Here is a 21,909-nt window from a genome sequence, read left to right as displayed (position 1 = left end):
AAACAACATTGTTTAAAAAAGGATGAGTCAAGGATCTATAAAATAAAAAGTTGGTGTGACACTCCACCTTAAGTTGTCTAGTAAATAATCATTTTAAAAAGTGACAATCACATAGTGCATTTCATGTATAAATTTTTTTATTTAAATTGTGAACAACATATAAACATTAAACCATGTAAACTAAATTTACTGTACTCGGCCCATTGGACCTGTAAGTCACTTTTTCATTAAAAGATATAAAATTTTACACATTTTTTACGCAGATTTTTTTCTTTGGTTAAATGCTGTTTGTGTAAATTCTGTTTATCTAGTAATCTTAACACTTTGAACAATATTATTATTATTATATATTAACAATATAAATATATTTATATAAATATATATATATTGACCATTAAAATTACTACCAAGTGTTGTAAGAGAAGGGAATCCCTTTCGTTACCTTATGTCTTGCGCCGAAAATAGAAATCGTGACGTCACAATAACTGTAAAAACCAAGATGGCCCACGAAGCTGTAGGTTGTGCACGGGTTAAGATTTGCTGATTTTTGGGATGCTTTTTACCTTTTACTAAAGCCTGTGACATTTTAAAAAGATTACAAACACGATAATTTGTCCTTTTAATGAATCACTGATTGAAATTTCAGGTGTTTTTAAATTCAAAGATGCGAAGAAAACACTCGACAGAGCGAGATCGAGATCGCTTTCTCAGTGTCTGGTTATTTTCTGTACGGAATGCCTGAGCCAGTGAGATAAGCATTCTCCTATCTGTGATTACAATGCGTACGTAAAATTAAAGGATTCTTACAAGAGATTTGTTTCGAATGTGTCAAAATGGATTAGGCCCATGTGTAAAAAGAAAAATCCCTAATACATTTGTGTTATGTGTATACATTTGTGTTATGTGTAATCTACGCAAGTGCATAATTTTGTGAAAATTTGTGAATGAAGCATAATGGAACTCATCTGTTTTGTACATGGAACTCCTAGTCTATGATATGAGGATGTGCTTCTCTGTGGAATGAAATTTGGTGCAGAAGGATGGGACATGGTGTTGAACGCCCATTCTGGTGGATTTATCACCACACAAGATTCCTCCTGCTCTGTCTCCTTGTATCAGCCCTGCTCGCCGAGGCATGCCCCCCTTTGTGTACGTGTACCACCAGAAAACCTCGGGAGGGGTCCAAAGGGAGCAAACTCAGCTCCATGGACTCTAAAGGCCAAGGCAAGAGTGGGAGCCCTCAGCTGGGATCTCGGGGAAGGAAGGTGGTGTGTGCTGGAAGTCTGTCTGTGATTACTTCTGTAGCAATGATCAGCAGCTTACCACTTGACACTGTCATTCTGTAAGTTTGGGTGATAAAACACAAATAACAAGTTACTACCAGGGGCTTAATTTTTTTCCTAGGGTAAGAGATACACTTAAATAGAACTTAAAGAGTACAAGAGTTAGTTGAGTTCAGTAAATGAACAAGGTTTTTAAATGTCAGATCTTGTCAATATTTGGCCCCACAAATGAAATGTTTAAACTGAATTTTACTGCTATAATGCCAACCTGTAATGGCTGTAAGAGGGAGAAACACAGGTAAACTACACAAATATAAATCAAAGAAACACCATGCAGCATGTGTTGGTAACCAGTGAAGGACTTTTGAGATGTTCCCTTGGATTGATTAATGATATTACGCACCACCCAAGAAGACACTGGCTTGGGACATTTATTGTTTCTCAGTTTAAATGAAGACCACAAAGTCACACAGCCTTATCAATATCACTTGATCTGAGATGACAATTACAGTTTGTCTTGTATTCCACATTATACATACAGGGCTGCTATAGTGTAATGATTCATACACCTAACATAATCCTATACAACTGTAATATGTGAGATCCAAGATGCCTTTTCAGGAGTAAAGGAATATTATTAAAAGGGAGTTCTTAAAAATGACAGTTTATGGAGGCATTCTGTCTCAAGGGCAACAAAGGGGGGAGGGAAATGGTTTTTACCTTGCACTCAATATTGTTCTGACACCTCTAATATATATTAAGTGATGGATCTGTAACTGATAATGGGGAGCCAAGTTTTTCATAGAATACATAATATTAACAATATAGTCAGGATCAGTCATATTTATATATATATATATATTAGCATCTACTTGGGGGGGGGTCAATTTTTTTTTGGACATAGGAATGCATGCAAACAATCTTTTGCCCAGGAACAGCAAATCAAGATTATATTAATAATAGAATATTCATTAATAACAAAATCCTCAAAAAGTGTCAATTAATTCAAGTTTGTTCAAATCATAACCTCGAGGAATAGACTGGAACTACAATGGGTGATTAAGTTTTTACATGGGAGTCGATAAAGGAAAAAGAATTGCTGATGAAAAAGAGGGCCATAGTTTTTCAGGTTAGCATTGGGGCTCCAGGGGCCTATTGTTACGACTTGCATCATATTAAATAAATGTTTTATAAGCCTTTGTACATGTTTCTATGATTTGTAATTAAATAACACATATATTAAGAACCCATAGCACTATACAGTGTGTCCATGCATAGATATATAACTTTTCACATTTTTGAGTAAAAAAAAAATGTTTGTTAAACAAATTTTAACATACACACACATAAATACAAGCATCTTCATGCACTGTAGAATTTGAGATTTGTGAGATCATAAACCTCTGAGGAGGTGGGCTAAATTTTAGGAATATTCATAAATGAACCAAAAATATTTATTATGAATTGAAGAATTTTAAAAAAAAAGTCACTTCTGAAGAAAAGTAGGACCATGAATTGATAATACTTTTTATCATCTATACATTAAAGTATAAAAACTATAATAAGATTTAGTTCAAACTTTGTCCAGTCAACTTGTCTGCCATCCATGTGCTGGTAAACTTCTTACATGTTTGACTTTTTCTTGAGAATCACTGGGCTAATTACCCAAAGTTGGAAAAAGCATTATTGGGTGAAGGAAACAGAATTTTATTTTTGTAAAATAAAGGCCAACCAGGCCTCTTTCAAGGGGAGATAATCAAGGAAAGGCAAAATATGGATGGGGTCTTTAAAAATATCTTCTTTTTAAAAACTGCTACAGAGAAAAAGAAACACATTTGGAATTTTCCTGAAATAGTGTAGATTCTGAGTGATTAAATCTGAAATTCCATGAAAATGCAAATTACATTTACATTGCACCTCTGCAATAAAAGGGTAAGTGGGTCTGAGAATTTATGATTTCCATCTACCCAACAGTGTGAACACTCTTGCAAATTGAAAGAGAGCTAATATGAAACTTAACTTTTAAAGGAAAATGTTTTGAGATTGATGCAATCAAAAAGACACATTTTGATTGGCAGGAAAATTTAGGATGGGTCAGGTTTAACATACCAGTGCTTTTTTTTCCTTGACCTTTTATTGAGCCTTGCTTTGAAAAAAAATCTAAAGGCTTGATGGATATTATCAGATTATCAATTTTACTGGCCTTGGTCCTGTTGGGTTTTGGTAAATTAAAACTAGAAGTCAGGAAACTTAAATTAATTGTGACACTTCAGTTTCATGTTAGTCTCCTGAGGTTTGGGATTTAATTGGATTTAAATGAAAAATGTATTGTATCTCAGAAATTTTTTTCACTATAGACAAATGTTTGCAAGCCTCGTGACTCGTGTGGCTGACTACTTGTTCCATTCCATTGTGAAGTTTTATTTCTGGACTTTCCTCCAGGGCTGGGCTGAAATTATATATAAATATGATAAAGCATGAAATCTACCAGTAGGCTATTGATATTTTTAGCCCATGAGGATCAATTGGTAAATCCCTGATGATGAATCATATAGTCAAAATTTTGGCCAATCATAATTGAATATCATTAATTCATTACTGACACTTAAAAACAGATTATAAACACTATGGAATAGAACAAGATGTCTTTGTGAAACACTGATGCCCCATATGGCAGCTTATGGCAAGGGTTGAATTCTTTCAGATGCATGTCAAACTTCAAAGGTCAAGGTCAAAAGTGTTGGTACCCAAAGGAAGATCCTGTTACAAGAAATACACCTCTGAAATATGAAAGCCCTATTTCTAACTGTTCAAAAGTTATGACCAAGGTTAAAGTTTTTAAAAAGTGAGTCAAACTCTTAGGTCAAGGTCAAAAGGTCAAAAATATTTATACCAGCTGAAAGGTCTTGTCACAATGAATACACATGTGAAGGATGAAAGCACTAGCTCTAAATGTTCAAAAGTTATGGCCATGGTTAAAGTATGTTTTTGTAAAAGTAAGTCAAACTCCAAGGTCAAGGTCAAGAGGTCAAATTTGGTGGTACCATGGAAAGGTCTTGTCACAAGGAATACACCTTTGAAATATGAAAGCCATAGCCCCACCCACTCAATAGTTATGGGCTAGGTTAAAGTTGACAACAGACAGAGAGACAAACAGACAGACAGGACAAAAACAATATACCCCTGGGATCTTCTGATCTGGGGGCATAAAATAGCATTTGAAATTATATATGCTTTCTCCTATAATAATGTCTTAAACTGCTTCATGATCTGATTCTTTGGACCAGGACATCAATCAGGCAAACTGTTTTATGATAAATAAGAAGTCCTTTTGTGAAATTATGACCTCTGATTTTGTATTCAAACCCCAGGGAGGGGCTAGGTTGGTACATGTATATTATCCATTGTAAAATCATAAAGGAAAATGTTTTAAACCTTAGGAAATTCTGTTTTACTCCTGGGCATCAGGCCAGCAAACTGTTTGCACATTTACATTGAGCATAGAGTTATCTATCAAAATTGTGAAATTCATGACCCATGGGTTCTGGTTCAGGTCCCAACTGTATAATATGGAAACTGTTGGAACTTGGAAATTCTTATTGACAGTTCTACTATACAACATTTAATTTAACTGTTTGCATGATTAGAAGACTGCATGGCATTATGCATCACCAGTATGTATTAGGGATTCAGTTTTCTTTACTATTTACAGAACTTCAAAAAATAAATCCATTGCATAAACCACATTAAACAAAAAATCAATCCATAACTGCAAAACCACATTAAATAAAAGTGGAAATTACACCATTCAAATTAAACGCGTTACAAAGTTATCAAATTATAATTATTTATTATCCTGCAAGGAAAGAAAAATAGCTATTTTAAAATAAATCCACCACGTAGGCACATAATGAAACACACGTATCTAGAAAATTCAAGAGGCAAAAACTTTTTGACGTGGATGGCAAGCGTCCTGTATTAAATTTCTCATGATTATGAAAGTTATATAAATAATTGTTGTCTATCAGTGTTTCTATATATACTTCATTCAAATTTGTGATACTGCAGTTTTGTAATTCTTAACATTAGACTTACATTATGTTGCTTAATAGCAAAAACAAAAGAAAACAGGAACTAGCAGTTAGCCCAGCTACTACGCTTGCAACTGAAGTTGTTTTGTCCCTGCCTGCAGGTATCCTGGGCAGGCAGTAATTTCAAATGCTGTGCACTGGTCAGGCAGTAATTTCAAATGCTGTGCACTTGGTCAGTTATTATATTATTGTACACTGTCAGATATTTAGATATTATAAACACTGGTTAGTTATTTATAGTTAATATATTAGTTATTATACTTTGGTTAGTTATTATACTTTGGTCAGTTATTAAGTTATTATACTTTAGTCAGTTACCTAGTTATTTTACAATGATCAATTACTTAGTTACCTCGTATTATACTTTGGTCAGTTATCAAGTTATTTTACAATGATCAATTATTTAGTTATTATACTTTAGTCAGTTATCTAGTTATTTTATTATGATCAATTATTTAGTTATTATACTTTGGTCAGTTATTTAGTTACACTTCAAAGTGGATGTGACATTTCTGTCATTGTAGGGACCTGAGTAAGAATGCCATCACAGCATTAGAGGAGGGTGGATTTAACAGAGTGTCATCCCTACAAAAACTGTAAGTCCTTAACGTTGTATACAGCAACCACGGATTGTGAACTTGAATAAAGTGGAAACCTCTTTATTGTGAATATAAGTGTTATGCAGAGTATAAAAAATAAAGACCAGAGCTACAGGTATACTGGTTGTAGGTCTTAAAACCCACTTGTTAATTTTTCATCTTTTCAAATCACTGGACCAACTTTTCTAGCTAAAAACTTTTTAATTACAGCAGAAAATCCCAAATGATATGATTTATTATATACCCAACTGTGTATTAGGGCTGAAACGATACACCCCCTCCACGATACGATACGTATTGCAATACTTGTGTCACAATTCAATTTTTTCGATCCGATACAATTTAAAAAAGAAACAAATCATTAGGTTATTTTTCATGTGCATTAAAAAGTTCCTTAACATTATGCTTTGTTTTAGTGGATATAAATATTATAAAACACTTCTTGTGCTTCTGTTGATTAAAATAGCACATTGTCCGTGTCAATTCTAGCAGCAGCAGCCCACTCTAAAACTTTCTGTCTCAATTTTCTTTTAATTGAAAAGAAAACTGTCAAATCATGAATGGTAAATCCATCATTTGATAAGTCCACATTTAAATATGTATAAGTAAAAAAAAATGTACAGTTGAACAATCTGAAAATTGAGGTAGTGAACAAATATTTGAAGAGTTTTATAAAACATAGATATTTCGAAATTTTTCAGACTGTGTATCATCAATTTTACTGAAGCATAATGCATCACCTGTGAAATCGGTCACACCCTCTATGAGCCCGAATGCAGATTATAAAAAAGCCCATTAAAGGATACATTATGTTGTCAAATCTAGTATAACAAGAGGCCCATGGGCCACATCACTCACCTGAGTAACTTGGATTATGCAGTTCTTTACCAGGTTCCCCTTCTTGTTATACCTATTGTAGCCCCCTATCCCCCTCCCCTGTCATGATTTTAATACCTTAGAATCTACACTACCCCAGGATGCTTTCACATAAGTTTCAGCTTTCCTGGCCCAGTGGTTCTTGAAAAGAAGATTTTTAAAGATTTTTCTATATATTTCTATGTAAAACATGGATTCCCTATTGTGGCCCCGCCCTACCCCCCGGGGTCATGATATTGACAATTTAAAATCTACACTACCCAAGGATGCTTCCACATAAGTTTCAGCTTTTCTGGCCCAGGGGTTCTTGAGAAGATTTTTTAAAGATTTTTTTCTTATATTTCTCCCCTGTAAAACTTGGCCCTTCATTTTAACAATAAACTCTCCTTCATCCAAGGATGCTTTGCCCTTTGGTTAAAATTGGCTTACCTCTGGAAGGGTCAAAAATTTAAAGATGAAGGACAGACAAAATGTGATCAGAAAAGCTCACTTGAGCCTTCAACTCAGGTGAGCTAAAAACAAATGCCTTACATTTTAATAGTTTCAAACATTAGTCTGCTAAAGTATGAGCCAATGATAGGTTATATATGATGGAGCATATTTTTGCAGACTTGTTACTTATATGTGCCTGAACATTTGATTTTTAAGGAAAAATCTGTATTTTTACACACAGTTTAAAAAGTTTTCTAGAAGAAATTAAGTATTAAATGATGACAATTGGGCAGTTAGTTCTATGCAAATTAATATATATTTATAATTTTTAAAAAAGTGAGAGAGAACCAGGTTTCTGTCAATCTTGGATTTCATTTAATTCATAAGATAAGATAAATTTTCTATAAATTTTACACAAAATATTTGTCCCAGTTCTGTGATTGCACTGTATGTAGATTACAGGGAAGGCAGCAGAAATACTCATGACATATTAAAGCAGTTTCAAGTTCTGGTGGTGGCTTCTTTTATGTTTCTATTGAGGGACCTGTAGAAGAAATGTCATTTATTTAATTCATGAATAATGAACATGTTTTATTTTCTAGACATTCTTTAACTGAGAATATTTGACTTGTTAATGAGCCGCCCCTACCACCTGGTAGTGCTGCCTTTAATCATTTTTTTAGCAAAAGCAGCTCTCTGTTATGGTTACCATGGAAATTCCTCCCCACTTCTCAGAAGTCATGTTTTAAGTGTTGTACCTTTACCTTGAAGTCTGTTTAAAACCTAGTGTTGTGTGGTTAGGCAGTGCGTGTGTTAAGGCTGCTATAAAGATCCAGGAAGTTATGGAGATATGTGTCAGCTGTGCTTACTGTGCTCAGGAGTTTTATTCTTATACAAATTCTTTTTTTTAAATTTTTCTACTATTGAATCATATGTTGTTGAAAACAGTTAATAGTGCTCCAATATCATTATGAAATGAAGTTTAGTATTGAATAAATCATTTAAAAATATATAAAGATTTAGTACTGATGAATTTTGGTTAAAAATTTTTTTAAACTATATATGAACATGTAGAAATTCATATATTTTTCATTAGACAAAGGATTATACACTCTGTGCCAAAAATGAAGTGGTTTACTGTAAAACTCAACTGTAGGGCTACACAATAATGAGATTCTGGGAAATTGCTGATCATTGACCAATAGTGGCAAAATGCTTGGGCTTGTGTGTCAGAAACAGTATCAGAGCTTTTTATCTTTCTTTTTTGTGGACATTTGGCTGTATAAATGAAGTTTACCTGGGAAAACACATACCCCACAAATTAAAAAGCCTTCTCATTGTACTTTATCATGATAATGATATGATCATGATAAAAATCAGCACTTGATCATGTTGATCATGTATCTTTATTGTATGAGATTAAAAAAAATTATTGTGTTGTTTTTTGAGAGGAGAAAAGTGTGTGCTTATAGGCTTTTAGTAGCATATAGATTTTGTAGATTTTAATTTTACCAATGATTTGAATACTGAAAATTTAGGAATGTGAAAGCGAATATAACATGTTGACCCAAAATCACTAACTTTAAGATAAATTGACATAAAATATGTACTAGCTTTGGGTAAGAAATTATAAACTTTGTTGTAAATGAACTTCACAGCGAAAAATCTTTATATTAAAAAGTACAATAGTATGATGTAGATAATGAAGGAAAAATTCTGATAAAATATTGCAGTTAATGTACTATAAGTTAAAACTAAAGTGACAGTGTGAACTCATTCATACATCTCTGTTTCTTATTCTATGAAAACGAGATTAGATTTTATCTAACTGAATTTCTTTCATTATGTTGTGTAGTGCTGTGCGATATTACCGGTTAACCGGTGTATCCCGATTTTGTTCTTCACAATACGTAATTTTTTTGTGAATACCGGTTAGGGTCGTATGCTATAAATTGTAACAAATTGTTACAAAAAGAGTTATTTGCCCTTTTCAAGGTAAAATATGGCAGCAAGCAACGTCGGAAATCAGAGACATGTCTGTCAGAAACGAAAAGACGACAATTGTTACATGAAAGCCCTTCATGTTAAAGCAGAATCTGAATATTACAACTTGATTCTTAAAGTTGTGCCACAAAAAACTTAGCTTGCCACTTGCGTACACACAATGTGATCAGGCAGTTGCAATATCAACTCGAGAATACATGTAATTTGAGTTTATGTTTTCATTTAACATTGATGAAAAGAAAAATTTATTAAAAATTTTATATTGTGATATATTGCAATACAAAATATAATATTGCAATATATCGCGATACGATTTTTCAGCCGCGATACCCAGCACTAATGTTGTGGGAAAAAAAATTAAAAATCCAAATAAATAAATCCTAGTCATGTAAAGTAATCAAGCTCTGAAGACCAGAGATTGTGTGGTAATACAAAGGAGAGCATTCAATGTTTTCAAATAATGTTTTGCCTGTACCAAACAGGTACCAATTATTGACTCTCTTGAATACCACCCAAATTTGATTTTTCCATTCACTTTTGTAATTGCCATGGCTGAATTAGATGTATTTCATCATGTTTGTAACACTAAAATATCACACCCTTTATCAACCCAAGACCAAAAACTGGATGCAGTTTGAAAAAGTGTTTGTTTTGCAATATTAGCAAATTTTAGCTCGCGTAAGGCTGTAAGCCAAAGATGCAGATTGAATTTGATGCATATCTTGGATACTGTGAAGCCTGTGGTGATCAAAACTTATCATTTGATGCATCATGGGACTGTAAAGTATGTAAACCAAACAAAAGGGACCCCTGAATCCCTGGTATGAAGCCTATATTTGACTTGAATTTTGAATACTTGGTATGATGCTGGTTATATTGTTGTCAGAAATGGTTGATTACCCCTTGTGTGATGGCTATATCTAATACTGAATGTTTGCCCCCTTGTGCAATGGCTATATCTAATACTGAATGTTTGGCCCCCTTGTGTGATGGCTATATCCAATGCTTAATGTTGGGCCCCTTGTGTGATGGCTATATCTAATGCTGAATGTTTGGCCCCCTTGTGTGACCTGAGCCAAAGGCTCAAGTGAGCTTTTCTGATCAAAATTTGTTGGTCACATTTTCTTCTTCTTCTCAAGAACCACTGTGCCAATTTCAACCAAACTTGCCACAAAGTATCCTTAGGTGAAGGGGATTTCAGTTTGTTCAAATGAAGGGCCAAGCCCTTCTCCAAGGGGAGATAATTATGAATTAGTGAAAAATTAATGGCATTTTTCAAAAATCTTCTTCTCAAGAACCACTGGGCCAGGAAAGATGAAACTCATGTGGAAGCATCCTCATGTAGTTTAGATTCAAGTTTGTTCAAATCATGACCCCCGGCAGGGGTTCAAATTTTTTTTGTCATGGTCAAGTCCAGGACTTAAAGAGTAAATTTTAGGCAAGTCCGAGGAAGAAATTTCAGAGTCCATATTTACCTACACTGTATACATCATTAAATTTATGTTACTTATAATTTATTTTCATTTGTTGCATTGAATGAATAAAGACTATATGTATTAATATATGTTTTATTTTTCCTCCATAAACTGTCATATAGTCATACATGAGTGTGTGATTGGTACATTACAATTATTTTGATCCCCTGCTTCCTGTTCCTCACGGGGTCTTTTATTTGTCGTTCCTTTTTTAGCATTACTGCTGGTAAAACCGAAATATTTAACAAACTCATTGCCGTTTGTCATATAGGAAGAAACATGAGGAATTGCGTAAAAGCAAGAGTCTAACCGCAACGGAAAATTAAAAGACGTGATTTTTGATGGGTATTTTATCCCCAAAACCCACATTTTTACTTAATACATTTGAGAATTTGATATATTTTTACCTTTACGATCATTTTTTTTTAACTTAAAAAAAAAAGATAAACAAGAAACATAGCCAAGTCCCAGGACTTTGGCGAATTCTAAATGCCGAGTCCGGATCCGGAATTTGTTAGTCTGGGACGTCGGGCTTGAGGAATTTTGAACCCCTGCCCCGGGGGTAGGGTGGGGCCACAATGGCCGATCAAAGTTTTACATAGGCGTATATAGGGAAAATCTTTAAAAATCTTCTTGTCAAGAACCACTGGGCCAGGAAAGATGAAACTCATGTGGAAGCATCCTCAGGTAGTGTAGATTTAAGTTTGTTCAAATCATGACCTCCGGGGGTTTTGGGGGGGGGGCAAAATGGTTGATCAAAGTTCTACATTGGACTAGATAGGGAAATCTTTTAAATCATCTTCTCAAGTACTTCAAAGCCATGTGTGATATTTATGTGGAATCATATAGATTCTAGTTTGTTCAAATCATAACCCCCAGGGATAGGGTGGCCCAAAATGGGGGATCCAAGTTTTACATTAAAATATATATTTAAAAGAATCTTCCCAAGAATAGCAAAGCCATGATTAGTAATACTAGTATCTATATGGAAGCATTTTCAGGAAGTGTAGAATTAAATTTGTTCAAATCATAACCCTCAAGGGTAGGGTGAGGCCACAATGGTGGATCAAAGTTTTACATAGAAAAATAAAGGAAAAAATCCCATGAACAGAAAGGCTATGTTGACATTTAAGCATCCTCATGTATTGAAGATTTAAATTTATTCAAATCATGGCCCTTTGTGGAAGGGAGGGAAACAATGGGGAATCAAATTCAAATTATTATGAAGTTATATATTAGAAGAAAATTTTTAAAAAAATCTTTTTATGAAGAACAGCAAAGTCATATGCTCTTTTAATATGAAGCCATTCTCAGGTAGTATTAAAATTCAAGCCCCCCCCCCCCCCCTTCAGTGAACTTTTTCAGTTCTGATCTGATTTGTGCTTTTTCCTAGCCGATTTGCTCAGGTGAGCGATGTGGCCTCTGGGCCTCTTGTGTTATGGCTATATCTAATGCTGAATGTTTGGCCCCCTTGTGTGATGGCTATATCTAATGCTGAGTGTTGAGTCCCTTGTGTGATGGCTATATCTAATGCTGAATGTTTGCCCCCCTTGTGTGATGGCTTTATCTAATGCTGAATGTTGCCTTCCCCCCCCCCCCCTTGTGTGATGGCTATATCTAATGCTGAGTTTTGAGTTCATTGTGTGATGGCTATATCTAATGCTGAATGTTAGCCGCCGCCCCCCCCCCCCCCCCCCCCCTTGTGTGATGGCTATATTTAATGCTGAATATTTGCCCCCTTGTGTGATGGTTAAATATAATGTTGAGTATTTTGCCCCCTTGTGTGATGGCTATATCTAATGCTGAGTTTTGAGTCTCTTGTGTGATGGCTATATCTAATGCTGAATGTTGGCCCCCCCTTGGGTGATGGCTATATCTAATGCTGAATGTTGAGTCCCTTATGTGATGGCTATATCTAATGCTGAGTGTTGAGTCCCTTATGTGATGGCTATATCTTATGCTGAATGTTGAGTCCCTTGTGTGATGGCTATATCTAATGCTGAGTGTTGGGCCCCCTTGTGTGATGGCTATATCTAATACTGAATGTTAGTGCCCCCCCCCCTTGTTTGATGGCTATATCTAATGCTGAATGTTTGGCAGCGTTGTGTGATGGCTATATATAATGCTGCATGTTTGGCCTCCTTGTGTGTTGTCTATATCTAATGCTGAATGTTTGGCCCCCTTTTGTGATGGCTATATCTAATGCTGAATGTTTGGCCCCCTTGTGTGATGGCTATATCTAATGCTGAATGTTGCCCCCCGCCCCCCTTGTGTGATGGCTATATCTAATGCTGAATCCCCCCCCCCCCCCCCTTGTGTGATGGCTATATATCTAATGCTGAATGTTTGGCCCCCTTGTGTGATGGCTATATCTAATACTGAATGTTGGCCTCCCCTTGTGTGATGGCTATATCTAATGCTGAATGTTGCCCCCCTTGTGTGATGGCTATATCTAATTAAATACTGAATGTTGGCCTCCCCTTGTGTGATAGCTATATCTACCGGTAATACTGAATGTTTGTCCCCCTTGTGTGATGGCTATATCTAATGCTGAATGTTTGTCCCCTTGTGTGATGGCTATATCTAATGCTGAATGTCTGTCCCCTTGTGTGATGGCTTTATCTAATGCTGAATGTTTGGCCCCCTTGTGTGATGGCTATATCTAATGCTGAATGTTTGTCCCCTTGTGTGATGGCTATATCTAATGCTGAATGTTTGGTCCCCTTGTGTGATGGCTATATCTAATGCTGAATGTTTGTCCCCTTGTGTGATGGCTTTATCTAATGCTTATACATACCATGATCCATGTAATTTTTTTTAAGTTTATCAACACCTTTAGTAAGTGCACTTCTTAAAAATTTAAAAAAATGACAGTTAGGCCATAATAGATAAATTGCTAGAATCTCATCCGAATTTTTTTAAAAATCGAGGCGGGCGGGCGGCTTTTATTTTATATTTTTTATTTTTTCAATTTTGTAGATTTTTTATTGACCTGGTCAATCGGTGTAATTATCTACAATACCCAAATAAAAGTCATAGTAAAGGTTCAGTTATCTCTTACTTCACATCGTCTCCAATATTTTTCAACCAATGACCCTTGTTTAAAATATGTACGCATGTATTACAGCAATTAACATCTTTTCAGCTGTCAAAATCATGTCAACATTTTTAAAAAAGTAAAATGGTAGATGAATACCGATCCCGATTTAAAACTAATAAAAACAGAAATAAAAAAAAATCGAGGCGGGGGTATAAAATCAGGGCGGGCGGGGATGAGAATCTAGGAATATTTTTATTATGGCCTTATATGAGATGATTAAGCAAAAAAGCAAATTTAATAAATGATTTTAAAAATCTTCATATAATGATTTAGCATAATTTGAAAATTATTCAATGGTATTTATAAAAAAGGGTAATAATATTTAAAAAAAAAATAAAGTTGTGGGTTGCGTGAGGGTTGTAAATTAAACAAACAGTAAATGCTCACTGAAAACTTGATTGTTATGAGTTTCAGGGTCAGCTCACCAGAGGCTTATCAGAAATCATTGATAACATCACATTACAAAGGAGGAATATTTGTTGAATGTAATGCACCTTTAGCTCCAATGGGCTAGGTGAAATAAGATTGATGGTGAATTCTGCTTGTGGTAGTGTAATGATTGTATGATTGACATAGCCCACCCACAGAAGGCTATACTCGACAGTCTGTCTTTGTTTGTTCTCCGGAATCAATCAAGCCTGACTAAGTACTATTTGATTGATAATGTAATGGGATCTGGCCTTAATACATAAGTATTTCAAGTAGTTGAGGAAAAGTTTTTTGGGCCCCTTATTTCCCTATCCTTTTGATTCATATGTTTATCCAAATTTGATTTTTTTTTCTTTGGTTTTTTTTTTTTGTTGTTTGGGTTTTTGTTTATGACTATGGATAGGCATTATTAATGCACCTAAATATAGGCAGAATTTTTTTGCCTATAAACAACTGAATAATTTAACTACAGAAATTAAATGTACATAATGTAAAATACAAAATATGGCTATATGTATTCAATTTCATGCCTTTTGCAGAAAGCAGCTTCTGCAAAATTAAGTGCTTTGTCAGAATGTCTTTTGCATATATATTCATATATGTCCACTTCATAGTTTTTTCTCCTTTATTTGAGAAAACCATTCATTTGCCATTTATCAGTTCTTAAACAACACTAGGCACATCACATAGTGTACAGATTTCTTGATCAGTGGCTGTTCCATCAATGAAACGTACCATGGCGTACATATTATTAATACAATAATTAATCTCTTTGAACCTACTTTAAATGTTTATTTATACAGATGTAAATATAACAATAAAGTGTCTTTCTTTGGGTGTTAGTGTGTGTATTAATGTCCCAGCTATTGCAGAAAAAATAGACTAAACTCGCTAACTCTCTAACTCGGGTTATGCATTTTTTTTCTGCAACAGCTGTGACATTAATTTCCATACTAACAACCAAAGAAACTATTTTATTGTTTAAATAAAGTGTATTCAAGTAGCACCATTCCAATCAAATGTATGGGAAATGTTGAAAAATCAATTTTTATCAAAAATATATATTTTCAACAAACTTAACTGACAGAGACATACAACTTATTCAGTACTAGTTATCCCCCTTTTAAAGAAAAATTGAAACATTGGGCATAAGAAACAAAGTACATTTGATAAAAGTTATTTCCCTTTAGAAACAACACACTTGGGGATGATCAGATACAAAGGTACATTTTCTAAAAGTTATCCCCCTTTTAAAAATTAAAATTTAAACATGGACTCAAAGTTGATGACTAAAATGCAATAAAGGGTTTCATTATCTATGTTTTATCTATAAATGCATGTGAATAAGTGCATTTAAAATCTGTGCAATCTTACTTTTTCAACTGATTAGTGCAAATATGAATAAGCACACATGTGTCTTACAAACAACATGTATGAGTTCTAATCATGTAACATGCACCTGAATTATCTGACAAGAACTGGCATGGACTTAGGCTCTAAAATATAATTACCTCTAATATATTTGTGAAGGATATTTCTTTGTAACTTGGGTTAGCTTTGTGTCCCATAGGCCTCTTGCTATTTACCCTGTTTAAGGATATCCAATCCTTAGCCAGGAAGGATATCTAAAAAAAAAAAAATAGATATTTAATTTAAAAAGCATTGATATGAAGCTTGAAAATGAAAATTTTTCATGCAACAATTTTCATGTTATTCATCTTTATATGATTCATGGTTTTTTGAAGTCTTAGAAAAGGTCTTATAAAAAGTTGACATTTGTACCTTATAAATGGAAAAAAAATAAATACATTTTTAGAAAAAATAGATTTTGTTCAATCAAGCCTTAGATACTAATGCTTATTAGCATAATATGAAATTAGAGGTGATTTGTGATATCTTGCAATGATAGCAAAAGCATTTTATTTTAGCACTCTGTATTATATAATTCATGAAGGAAATAGAAGAATAGAATACTATATAAGTATAAAATTTGTGACAATTTCTCTGAATGCCTGGATACCTGTTGTTTTTTTTTTTTTAGCCTAAAATATATTTGTTGATCAATTGTCAATTAGAAAACACATACCGGTAGCTGATACATGTTGTATTCCTATTAACGTTTTCTGAATATATATTTGAGATTTGACAATTTTCCCTATATAATATGATTATAAACTTAAATGTTTAATTTTAAAGAAATATTTTGGGTAAATTTACATTACTTTGTGGATTCAGAGATATTTTTTTTGAACATTTACAATTTATTTTGATGATGCAGCAGCTTTTTGTAAATTATAGCATTTTTATTTCAGGGACCTCAGCCACAACAAAATAACAATGATAAAAAAGGGTGCTTTCCTGGGCTTGAAAGAACTTGTAAAATTGTAAGTATATACAAGGTCTAAAAGTTAAAACTACTTATACCCTTTTCACATGGAAAGTTGAATTTTCAGTGAATGAATAAGATCAAAGTAAAATAAAGGGAATTGAATTGCACTCTAATGACAGCTAATATAAAGTAAGATAATGTGAATTACTTTGTATTCAAATTAAACTCTAAATTAAACTTAATTATACATTCATGCTGGAAAAATTCTTCTCCATAACTGTAAGGCTATGTTAGTGATATTGATGTTAAACCATCTCACTTATTCATTGGAATGATTGGATACAGACTTAATTTTTAGCTGTAATATTGGGGCAGGGCATCAATTTTTTTCATCAAAATATGAAAGATGAAAATTTTTGAAAACCAGCAGAACTAAATGTACGCAGGTGGGCATTTTGGCCCATAGGCCTCTTGTTTTCTAAGCTGGATTTGATCAAGATGCTGAGAGATGGTCGTCATCCAGAGAGCAAGAGAAATATGGTCTGAGAACTGCTGCCCAGCAACTGGCAGCAATATTTCACAAAATTCACATATTTTTTATCCATGTTGTCTAATCACAAGTACATTGAATGCTATGGATTTGATTTATCAATTTTAGGGATCTTTCACACAATAAGATTGGAAGCATCTCTAGTGCCATGTTTGAAGGTCTGATCAACCTAGAAAAACTGTAAGTTTCTTTTGCATAAATATGATTAAAGCAAAACCACATTGATTTGTATATTATAGCTCACCAGTAATTATTGCCAAATTAAATGAAGTTTTATCATTATGCCTCCACCTTGAAATTGCCAGGGCATACTGTGGTTTCATCAATCTTCGTTGGCATCAATTTTTGTGAATTTTGTAAAACAGGCATTTTCAAGGATACATAATTTCATGGACAAAAGCATTGCCTATACAAATGAATAATTCAATGAACATTGAATTTTGTGGATCTGCTCTGCCTCAACAACGAAATCCTCGAAAATTGGTGCTCAACATGTATTGATGAAACCACAATATACCATAGTGTTATCATTCTGTCATGGCCATTCTGCGATAGATAGCTTTGGCTATGCTGTTAGATGTTCATTTATCTTTGGAAAACAATGATGTAAACTGTCTCATACTCCAGTCCAGACTCCAGGGCCATAAACCTAAGGTGAGCTCACTTTTGATCTCAGTCTCAGTTTTCTATTATATATGCCTTTTGTACTTTACAAGACAGAGATCAAAATGCCTGAGCTCCTCTAAGTTTGATGGCCCTGGTAGCCTAGTGGTTGGATGCTGGCTGTGTAACCAGCAGGTCCAGTAGAGACATTTGATATTATTATGCTTCCTGTCAGTTTGTCTCTATATAACCCATACCCTACTATTCTCGCATAGTGGTCTAAGGATTTATATAGCATAAGCATACTATGCCGAAATAGTGCACGGCCTTGTTTTCTGAATAAAATTCTTCAATGCACACACCGGGAATCGAACTCACAACCACGAGGTTGCCAGTCCGATGCCTTATCGATTACGCCACAGAGACGATCACTGATTGGAAGAATTTTATTAAATATATAAACTTAATTTATACAATTGACACAAGAAGGAGAAAATAGACAAATATTATTTGAAAACAGTTATATTTATTCTAAGGAATCTTAGATAAATGTGTACAACAAAGTTTCAAACTAATTACATACAGATCGTTTGATGAATTGATATCATGGGGTCATTAAAACGCTTTTTATATAGCGCTTGATTGAAGGATGTAAAAGAAAATTATCAATATGAATCCACGTCTGTAAACAAATCAGTCTTACTAACAAAACAGAAAATAAAGATGGTTGTTTAGAGAAAATACTAGTAACCAAAATAACTAAGCATGCAACTTTTTAACATGGAGATTTTGAATGAGTTTTTGCAAGTGCGCTGTGTTACCACCATTATTTTCAGGAAAAAATCAAATGGATTGCCGCATAAATAATAACAACAGTCAGCATAATAATAACAATAGTGTTGCATTATGCATGTACTATGCCTAAATAGTAGGCAGGGTTTGACACATAGTGCACTCGCCTCCGGCTCGTGCACCATGTGTCAAACCCTGCCTACTATTTAGGCATAGTACATGCATAATGCAACACTATTATATAATTGGTAGTGATCTGAGACATAACGGAATTGTCCTGTGTCATGGCAGGCATTCAAGTGATAGAACCTTTACTGCTTTCAGACCAAAACACCATCCATAGGTTAAATCTGTGGCAATTCACTGAAAATTGGTGATGTTTCTTCATGGATGTAAAACAACAATCAATCAATCAGTAAAAAAAAAGAACAGTCCATCTTGATAAAAATAAGCTAAATACCTCTGTCTTTTGTGATTAGATTTGGTTCATGCCTCAGCAGGTAATGAACAAAGCAGAATTCTTTGAGTCTTAAAAACTGTTTTTGTTTCATTGTGAAATATGTTGTTTGTTAATAAGTCCTCATCACAAGACACAATCAATAACCATCACCCAGTGTATCACTGATAATTGTGGAAAGTCTTTTATGTTACACACCTAGGAAAATCTTTGATCCTCCAAAAAGAGATGAAAATGATTAAAAGGATATAAGATAATGAGAGGCTGTGTGCCAGGTGAAGCAAAACAGATGTACACATTCAATAACAGCCTCATTGTGCACAGTCACTGACAAACTTATTGTACACTGTGGAAAGTTTTACCAGATGCCTGCTTGTAAAGGAGTTTGATCTGGTTGTCAGAAATCTGTTTTTGTTGAGCTACACTGACTGACCCTTTAACATATTATTTCAAAATAGTTTTAGAATTTTTGACTTTGGTTGAAAAAATCTATACTGCTTTCAAATTATTTTATAACTATAATTGTTAACAAGCAAAGCATTATGGTCCCCTGCTGCTTTTAGTGTCTTAGTGTATGGGATGCCAATATTTTATAGCTTATTGTGTCAAATATAAATGCCCAATCATATGTCATTCAAAAGTAATTTCCAAAGTTTAATTTTTTTTCATTTTAAACATAAGGTCATGTCAAGGATCAAAAATCATAATTATCTTGGAAACATCTTGTCACACTTAATTGAACATGTCAAATATGAAAACCCTATCTTTTCCCAATCAAAATTTTTTTTAGGAAAGATAACATATTTTTAAAGTAAATTAAACCTCTTGGTCAAGGATACAGGGTCAGAAGTCATAGTATGTTTGAATAGGTCACAGAAAAGTAGGTCATACTTCAAGGTCAAGGTCACAGGATAAAAAAAATCATAGTGTATTTGAAAAGGTTTTGTCACAGGTGAAATACTTGTGAAGTATGATAACCCTATTAATCTCATTAAAAAGTTATGGCCAAGGTTAAAGCTTTTTTGACAGACAAATGAAATTTAATGTCCCCTTGGTTTCGCAAAAGCAGCTGGGACAAAAAAAAGTGTGGTGGGGGGTTAAAGAAGTTTAATTCTTGTATGGCTTATGGGCAATGTTCCAATATCTCCTTACAGGCGGGTTGATTTATAGTCCATATTTTATTTATTTTCGTTTTAATTCTAATAGCCATATCACGAATATGCAAAAGAATATCATTGTTAAAGTATGTGTGTATAAGTAACCGTAAGCACTGTTTGTAAATGAAAAAAAAATACATGTACTATTGATTTAAATATTTTAATATCCAATCAAGTAACCCTAGTAAAATTTTGCTTTCTTAAAGCATGGAACTCTCAATCACTAGAAGTTATACCATGGTCCTCTGGACTATGAAGAGTCACATGTGTTATAAAGCTTGCACACAAAGCTGAGAGCTGCACACAAGCTCTATGTAATCTTAGAATACTATTAAGATAAATTTTCGCGAGCACACTACATGTGATAAGATATTGATGTTTTCAGGGGAGATAACCTTCAGATCTTTAAAGAGTGACCATTCCTGACAAAGTCCTGTAAATAGAATGACAAAGCTGTTCATTGTTTTTGTGTGTATTTTTTTTTTTTAATATATTGTCAGGTCTCATATTAAATGTGATATTTCCCTTTTATATTCTTGGGAAATTCTTATTTTTGCAGGAATTTCTCCAATAATCGGATTAACACTATTCCAGATGGAACATTTAACAATCTACATGCTCTCAAGAAAATGTAAGTAGAATCAAAGATTAAAGACCATTTTATCTTGTTGAGAAAGAATTCTACTCTGTCTCTCATAAACTTTCTTTACAGTAGTACAGCAGGTGCACTTGAATGCAGAGGAAAAATTCAGTTTGATTATACTGCTATATAGCATTGCTTTATTTGATGACTACTGGGTGAGGGAGGGATTGTGTTGTGGCACAAAAATAGGTTTCTAGGGCCTCATTTTGTTATTTTAAGTTTATATCTTGTCAGATTGTGTCTTCATTTGATGATATCTGTAACATTTTGAAGCTTATGACCATCAGATATTGACAGTTAATGCATTTTGGGGAAAGATGTGTGATTACTGAATTGAGTTACTTCACGAGGATCAAATCATGTCTAGAACATATGTTGCATACTGTCTGGACTAGGTTATCATACTTGTTCAATTGATGCATCTACATATATGGTGTGTCCAAATTTCACATAGGAATACAGATGTATATAAAAAAATATCTGATGATACATAACAGGCATAATGACTAAGGTGAATGTTGTGGCTCAAGGGCTTCTTGTTTTAAATTTTAATTTTTTGAACCCTTTTCTACAAACCTGATTGCTATTTCCTTGTTAAATGTGACATTATTATTACCAGTGATTTCCAGTCGGACTACCTGAGATGTGATTGTCATCTTCAGTGGATTGTCAAATGGTCCCGTGACAAAAACGTCAAAATACAACAATCTACCACCTGTGGTGTGCCTAAGGACCTGAAAGGAGTCTCCCTCAGAAGCCTGAAGAAAAAGGACCTTCACTGTGGTGAGTAGAGGAACTAGAGTATTCTAAGGAATATATGTGTCACTTGTTTGTAGCTGCATCAAATATATGATAAATTTAATGCCCTGTTCACATGGAGAGTTTAATTTGAATTAAACGTTAAGTTAATGCGAATTAAATTTGAACTGCGTTCATATGGAGAATTTAATGCGAATTAGTTTTATTTGAATTAATTTATTGCGCATTAAATTACTTCACATTAGCTCCATGTGAATGCTAATTAAAGCTAATTCAAATTAAATTTTGATGCATGTGTAAAGCCCAAATCACCCAGTAAGTCATTGGCCA

General features: G+C 33.9%; 1 protein-coding gene across 2 annotated transcripts in view; it reads left to right on the top strand.

Moving 5' to 3' along the window:
* Nucleotides 1-488: 488 nt before the first annotated feature.
* LOC134228714 (adhesion G protein-coupled receptor A3-like) overlaps nucleotides 489-21,909 on the top strand; it is a 36,362-nt gene continuing 14,941 nt past the window's right edge. The window contains exons 1-7 of one of the 2 annotated variants that reach the window (XM_062710401.1): nucleotides 489-782; nucleotides 990-1,342; nucleotides 5,899-5,970; nucleotides 16,602-16,673; nucleotides 17,277-17,348; nucleotides 20,737-20,808; nucleotides 21,440-21,603. In XM_062710401.1, the coding sequence (XP_062566385.1) occupies nucleotides 1,041-1,342; nucleotides 5,899-5,970; nucleotides 16,602-16,673; nucleotides 17,277-17,348; nucleotides 20,737-20,808; nucleotides 21,440-21,603 (754 nt within the window). In that variant the 5' untranslated portion in view covers nucleotides 489-782; nucleotides 990-1,040. Of the gene's footprint in view, nucleotides 1,343-5,898; nucleotides 5,971-16,601; nucleotides 16,674-17,276; nucleotides 17,349-20,736; nucleotides 20,809-21,439; nucleotides 21,604-21,909 lie in introns of both variants that reach the window. The other variant, XM_062710400.1, reaches the window with a different exon arrangement.

Source organism: Saccostrea cucullata, unplaced genomic scaffold (assembly GCF_032062105.1).
Source record: "Saccostrea cucullata isolate Sc308-1 unplaced genomic scaffold, CSIRO_AGI_Scuc_v1 ctg54, whole genome shotgun sequence".
In the NCBI taxonomy this organism is placed as follows: domain Eukaryota; kingdom Metazoa; phylum Mollusca; class Bivalvia; order Ostreida; family Ostreidae; genus Saccostrea; species Saccostrea cuccullata.
Note: the sequence above shows the minus strand (reverse complement) of the source record. Positions and strands in the feature narration are given on the sequence as shown.